The following is a 7,707-nucleotide window of genomic DNA, read 5'->3' on the forward strand; positions in this document are numbered from 1 at the left end:
TCAAAGGCACATTTGGTACATGATGTCCCCCTGTGAATGGCACACCTTGACTATCTCTCTGTAGGTCCATTAGTTGCTATGCATATCTGGTTGTATACAGCTGAAGTTGGAAGATGGTTTCAGGGTGCAAATAAACAACAATTTCCATTTGATTTATCTAGTCTAGATTTTAGAAATGCAGACCATTAGTATACATCTCCGTTTCTTATATATAGAATACCATATATTCTCTCATTTCCAAAATTACAAAAGGTTGGTAATGAGTTAATATCATTACAAACACACTTGTTTCTATGACAAATCTGGTTTTAAATCAGAACAGAGTTCTACACCAATTCATCCTACCTATGTGAAATAGACTTCATAGTGGTTTTCCAATGCTCATATAAATTTGACGCCCTAACTTTAAGTAGTACAATGCCTAGATTCATGGAATCCATCATGCAGATGCTAATGTATAACACAGATTAAAAGGTAAAAAATGTTTTGATTTTATTCTAAAATAAGTTTATGCTGATGTATCAAAGGCAGCCTTTACATAGAAATAAACATAGCAGAATGGCACGGCATTGGGAGAAAGACTGCCCACACGTAACACCTGTGACATATTCACAGTGAACAAATAGAGTTGATAGGTATGATCCCATGAAACAAGTATTTAAGAATGCCACTACTGAATCTAAGTATGACTTCTTCCCCCTCAGACATTTGATGAATTCACACTTCCAACCATCTGTTAGGCCAGTGTTCCTCAAGCTTGGCAATTTTAAGACATGTGGACTTCAACTCCCAGAATTCCCCAGCTAGCCATGGCTGGCTGGGGAATTCTGGGAGTTGAAGTCCACATGTCTTAAAATTGCCAAGCTTGAGGAACACTGTGTTAGGCCCATGAGATCCTTGTATGAAGCAGTGCCTGCGGTGTATGGTCCTACATATAAAGATCTTGTGATCCAGTATTTTGATGACTTGAGTCTTACGAAATAACCAAGTAATAGACATCACAATTATTTTCAACACTGGCATCTAAAGGTCCATATTCTTCTCTGTTACTGATTTTTCTAGATTAGGTATTTTACTACTGATCAGACATTTCATTATTATGGACATTCTAGTTGCTTCTTTGCTCTGCTTAAAATCCATGTATTGATTTACAACTGAAATGATTTTTTATAATTACGTAAGACAGTTTTGGAATATATTCAGCATATATTATGAAGATTACTGAGTGCTTTGTATTATGAAGAGTTCTCAGCGTACTAAATTACAGGTTAGAGTTACATAGTTTTAAAGGGTTAGAAGTACTGAATGCTTCATATTTAGTGCCTGTTGTAACTTTTTGGAGTCTTTTGTTTTTGTTTTTAATTCCAGATCAAAGTGGAAAATTATGATAGCTACCGGGGGAGTCATAACAGGACTGGCTGCCTTAAAAAGGCAAGATTCTGCTAGATCTCAGCATCATCTCAATCTCGCAACATCACCAGCTCCTGAAGAACAGAAACCAATTAAGCGTCGACCAAGGACAGATGTGGTTGTAGTTCGAGGCAAAATCCGGCTGTATTCCCCATCAGGATTCTTCCTCATCCTGGGAGTGCTGATTTCTTTCCTGGGAATTGCTATGGCCATTCTTGGTTATTGGCCTCAAAAAGACCCATTTCTAGAGCCCGAAGACAGCTTGTCACTAAACGAGACTCAAGTAATAGAAAAAGGAGATGGGTTTATAATGCGCTTCCTTGAGCAGCATTTACATTCTGATAAAATGAAAATGCTGGGGCCTTTCACAATGGGGATTGGAATATTTATTTTTATTTGTGCAAATGCCATGCTCCATGAAAACCGGGACAAGGAGACAAAAATCATACACATGAGGGACATCTATTCCACTGTAATTGACATACATACTCTGAGAATCAGCGAGCAAAAACAGCTGAACGGTGCCTACACTGGCTTAGCAGGAGAGAATGAAATCAAGCATAGTGGAAGCTCTTGTGCATCACGGCTGGCTGCAAATACAATTGCTCCTTTCTCAGGCTTTGCAAGCAACTTTCAAATGGTTAGCAATGATGAAGAGGATGAAGTTGCTGGAAATGAGGCCAAGAAATCAACCACAAATCTTATGTCGCCTTTGCTGATGGAACGTTCTGGTTCAGTCTTTGGCCTTTACCCTCACTCTGGGAAAGCAAAGGATGAAAGAAGCAGTGGCTCTCTAAAGTGTGAAACAAAGTCAATTGTATCATCTTCCATTAATGCTTTCACATTACCTGTAATTAAACTAAATAACTGTGTTATTGATGAGCCAAGTATTGACAACATCACTGAGGATTCATCAAGGAGTAGAGACAGACCTAAAAATTTGTCCATGGACTCTTTAGCTCTCCCATTAATGAATACCAGTGATAGCTACAAACCTGCCAATGCTTTGATACCACGCAACAATTTATATGGAGACTCTTCATTCAATCAATTCAAATCTTCAATGACCCTTGGAGCCAGCACTGGTCAGCTCTTATCACCTGGTGCAGCCAGAAAACAGTTTGGGTCCAACACTTCCTTGCATCTCTTGTCTGCACATTCAAAATCCCTAGATTTGGATAGGGGTCCTTCTACTCTCACTGTCCAAGTTGAACAAAGAAAACATCCAAGCTGGCCACGACTGGACCGGAGTAACAGTAAAGGTTATATGAAACTAGAAAACAAGGAAGACCCTATGGACAGGCTTCTCGTACCATCCGCTACAGCAAAGAAGGACTTTACTAATAAGGAAAAGCTTTTGATGATTTCCAGATCTCACAATAATTTGAGTTTTGAGCATGATGAATTTTTGAGTAACAATTTAAAGCGTGGAACTTCAGAAACAAGATTTTGATGGTTCGATGACCACAGTTAATATATTTGCCAGTATTTATTTTATAAAATAAACATTTTGACCCATCCTTTCATTTATTTTCAGTGCTACCTTGTTTTAATTGATTATTTCTCTCTGATTAAAATTGCCTTGTGTTTGCAAATATTATTTTTTCATCACTGTAATGCCAAAAGTTTAATGTTAAGCAGCTTGTTCATGAAAACATGGCCCTGGCATAAGTTATTTGGATAGTGATTGCATTAGATTGCAATTGTATGGTAGATCAAGAATTGATAATGTCTTAATTTACAGCTACTATACCATACGTTATCATCGTTCAGCAGATTTGAGTGACCCAAATCCAAATTGCTTCCTAGTTATTTCTCCTTTGTTTCTACATAAGGGTTTTTTGTTTTGCTTTGTTTTTCATAGTTAAAGGTATAGTTGTAGCTGACTGAATAAGTTTCAGTGTTCAAAACCATCAGTGACTGCAAGTTTAAGAATGATGTTTTTGGCTCAAGATGGAAGCAAATGTAAAGTCTGCAGTACCAGGGCCATATCATTTGTATCATTTGTAGAGATACCTGAGGATATACAAACTAGATATTTTGTCATTCATATTTTGTTATTCATTACCCAGGGTTGGGTGGAAGGAGATTGAAACATTTTTTTTTCATCATTCTCTTCCCAAAATTATTTCTGATGCAATCTAGCACAAAGACCCTTGTACCTTCATTTGCCAGTTTATCAAGGAGCAATATCTGCTGTTCTGATAGAAATGACCCACCAATTAGAGGAGTGTTCACAAACTTTTTTTTTTATCACTCCTATTTCTTGCTACAACTTCTCTCTCCACACCACCCCAATCTTCTACCATCAGTCTATTTACTGAAGACAGGGAGGCTTTAACCCAGGGTTCAGCAACCTAGAGCAAGTTGGTTGGGGATGATAGGAGTTCATCATCAGGAAGGCTATATATTGCTTTAACTCCACAGAAGAGAATTTGCCTGTAGGTTTCATCTAATTTTACATGCTAAAAGTGTTAACAGTACTTGCCCTTTCGTAATAGAAAAACAAAGGTTAAATAACACAGCGCACACACAAAAAAATCCTTGCAATTATTCACTTGAAAATTGGGTAGGCTTCATGTCTTGAGAAGTGTCTACTCTGTCTAGAAATTTCACCCAATTTCATTAAGAAACAAAGTTCTGGCTGTTCATGATTTCCATTGGAAGATTATGGGTGTCATCACTGTTCAGATTTTTAAAAATCTTTTTTCAGATTTTCCCAAGTTGAATACAGTTGCCTCAGTCCAAAATAGCTAAATAAGAACCTGAACTGAATCCTGTAGCTGGTTCACTCTATTATTTCTATAATATAGACACTCTACACAACTCTTCCTGGAAACAAGAAGAAGACAGTGAATGCAAACAGAATGTTTAAATAACAGCATTGGTATTCTGCTGCCCAGTGTAATTCTTTTAATATAAATTGAAAAATAAATTCATCATGCCTGCCATCTTTCAGTATGAAGCTCCTGTGGACCATATTCCTTTACTGTAACACAACTCAGATTGTGACGAAGGCAGCAATACTGATTGACACTGAAAATTATTGTTAAATTAGTAAGGTAAATCAGTTTATTAGAAATAATCCATATGCCTCTCTAAGGAGCCTTTCTCAATTTGGTGCTATGCAGATGTCAACTCTTTTCCCAGCCAGCATATCAAAGTCCATGCTGTCTGTGAATTAGAAGCCCAAGATATCTGAGTGGCATCAAGCTGAGGAAGGCCACCCTGGAGCCTATTCTTGCTTAATAGGCAGTAGTCGACCCCTGTTTGTGGTTTTTCCTACAAGATCACAGTATTAATTGGTCAGAAGATGTTGGACTTAACCTAAATAACTCAGGAATTGATTTAATAGCTTCTCCCAAAATAAAGAGTTATATGTCAAAATGTACTTTAGTTGACTACGAAAGAGATTTTTTTCTATGATTGTTCAGCTCTGTATTCCAATAATAAACTCTTTTTGTGACAAAGGCATTACTTGCCCAGTGAATTGAGGCATAGTGTTAACTTATTAGAATTTTAAGCCTAAATATTGTAACAGAGTTGGCTCAATATTTTGCTATGAAGCTTTTAATAACTTTCTGGTCAGTGTTCTTAATACATTTACTATTTTTTTAAATAAAAGCCAAACATACAACTCTGCACGTATGGTAAATGTGTGTTTCCTTAGTATTCAGTAGTTCTGCTATTATATCAATAGAGGGAAAAGACTAGCTCATTTTTCCCACTTAGATATATGCTCTTCCTGCTTCCCCTTTTCTATGCAGAATTTAATAATAGTGGTACCTGTTCATTTTAATAATGCAAAATGTATTCCTAAAGCTAATTCTATCAAGGCAGAACTTCATATTTCCCTATAGCATGTTCTTCAACTTTATCCATTTCTTTTGATGACTCCATTTCTAAATCAATGAACTAGAAGATCTTCCCCAATCTGATGCCCTCTGACTATGTTGGATTACATCTCCCATAATTCTCAAGAAATAGAACATGTGGATCAGGAGGAACTGTTCTTTATAATGTATATTTCTACCCCAAGATACCTTAAAAGCTAAAAACAGTTAGTTTAGCATTTGGATGGAAGACCATTAGAAAAATTCCAGGGCTGTAGGCTAGTTTTGGAAGTTGAGAAATCTGCTGAAAGTGACTTTTATCCCAAATACAAAATTCTACACCAGACAAAGGAAGGCGCAACAAATACGTTTTATTTTTACTGAATTCTCCCAACGCCATGTAATATTTTTGAACATGACTGAAAACATTTGTAAGCATCTCAATTTTCTTTTATCTTTATTCTATTAAAAAAGCAAAATAAAGCCTTCATTTAACTTTTCAAACAGCAATTACTCAAACTAGGACAGGGGAAAACAGTGACAGCCTGTGTAAAAACTATGCAAAGTGTAAGCATTTCCACCATCAATGTAATTTATGAATAGCACTAAAATCTATTTCAATTTACCGTGTGAGCCTGAAAAAGAAGCAGTGTAATGAAAAAAAAAATCCTTTAAAAGTTTCTAGAAAACATTGTAATTTCTCCAACTTAAAAAAAATAGCAACATAAGAACATAGATGAGATTTATCTAGAGGCATGCTAGTCCCCTGTGATCCCCAGATAGTACAATCTCAGTCTTCAAAACTAAAAGCCCTTGATATCCCTCTCTTCCATGATCATTCTTACTTATTCAAAATTAATAATAATAATAATAATAATAATAATAATAATAATAATAATATATGGGCATAAACAGTGGGGGAGAGACAAGAAAGTGGGTGTAAACCCAGACAATTTATAGCCTGAAAAAGACTTTCTGTAAAGACCCATATCTTTGCCAGATCACTCCAGGAACTGGAGCCAAATACCAAGGATGAAACCTAATTACAGTACTACTGTAGTAATTAACTTGTTCTGCATCACCACCTTGCTCCAAATAATAATTACGTTGGTCTGATAGTACTGCAGATGGAAAGATACCAGCCAGTTTCATTTGTTGGAATCCTTTCCTGCATCTGGTTAAAACAAAACTGTGGCTATCCTAGAGCAGAGGTGTGTAGAAGGACACTAAGCAGTTAAAAGAAACGTAACTAGCTTTTGAGAATATTAGGAGGAATTTCTTAACCACAAGAGCTGTTAAACAGTGGAAAAGTCTGTCTGGAACAGTGGTAGACTTTCTGGCTGGAAGTTTTCAAATGAGGTCATTTATTGGGGAGGAATTAATAGATTCTTGTAGTGAGGAGTTGCACTAGATGTCTATACCATGTTTCTCAACCTTGGCAACTTTAAGATGTGTGGACTTCAGCTCCCAGAATGGCCGGCTGGGGAATTCTGGGAGGTTGAAGTCCACACATCTTAAAATTGCCAAGGTTGAGAAACGCTGGTCTATACAATTATTTCCAACTCATACAGCCTGTGAAAATAGTGCATCTCTGAAGGACTTGCATTCAGCAGTAACCACGTTTTGCCTTCTCTAAAATTACTGTTGACATATCAAAAAATTGGAGTGACCAGAAGAGGTAAAGGAGTGAGTGCCATTCAGTTTAGTATTCAGAGCAGGCTTCTGACCTCAAAATTCATGAAATCAAATCATAAATCTTTTGCACCAGGTACTAGCTGGCACATCTCAGGGTTCTAGTAAAGAAAAATCAAAAGAAATTCTGTGATTCTAAAGTCTATGACACTTGCCCTGCAGGAGTTTGTAACCCAATTAATGTGGCTCCTGTTTTTGGTTGTGTAAAGATCCAGCAACAATTATCCAATGAATGCTATCTACTGTGTATCATTTTTATACTGATACTATGATTAAGAGTCCTATTAATTTTTAAAGACTGTTACACACTTCTATCCCACCTTACTTCAAATAGTTCAAGATGACCCACAACGTACCTGGGGGGAAGGCTGAGAATATAGAGAGTGACTTCGGACAAGTCGTACAGTGAGCTACAAGAAACTGAATTGCAGTCCAACACCTTGACTATGATACCACAGAATAATGGTTCACAGGCAATAGAATAGAACTGTAGCCTGCCACTGAGAGAACTACTAATTAAGATTATGTTCAATCTTGATAAGTGACAAGTCACTATATTATGAATACTATATCACATGTAGTAGGTAGTAGCTTATTTTTTTTCCAACAAAAATCATTTAAATTCATCTTAAAAATGCAATTGGATTGTTTTCCTGTTGCTCTGGGAAAAAAAGACACAAATAATTTCACCATTGCTTCAAATACCTGTGCTTGAAGATTGTGATTATACAACCATTCCTTGGAGTCTGGCATGTTTCAGATAAGTATCACT

General features: G+C 36.6%; 1 protein-coding gene across 1 annotated transcript in view; it reads left to right on the forward strand.

The window, feature by feature from the left end:
• Positions 1 to 5,029, forward strand: part of TMEM200A (transmembrane protein 200A) — a 55,669-nt gene extending 50,640 nt beyond the window's left edge. The window contains exon 2 of the mRNA XM_007422032.4: positions 1,369 to 5,029. Coding sequence (XP_007422094.1) covers positions 1,385 to 2,863 — 1,479 coding nt within the window. The 5' untranslated portion in view covers positions 1,369 to 1,384 and the 3' untranslated portion in view covers positions 2,864 to 5,029. The remainder of the gene's footprint in view (positions 1 to 1,368) is intronic.
• The last annotated feature ends 2,678 nt before the right edge of the window (positions 5,030 to 7,707 follow it).

The sequence above is a fragment of the Python bivittatus genome, unplaced genomic scaffold (genome assembly GCF_059951505.1).
Source record: "Python bivittatus isolate LINGU-HERP-01145 unplaced genomic scaffold, Pbiv_v1 ctg000020_np1212, whole genome shotgun sequence".
Taxonomy (NCBI): domain Eukaryota; kingdom Metazoa; phylum Chordata; class Lepidosauria; order Squamata; family Pythonidae; genus Python; species Python bivittatus.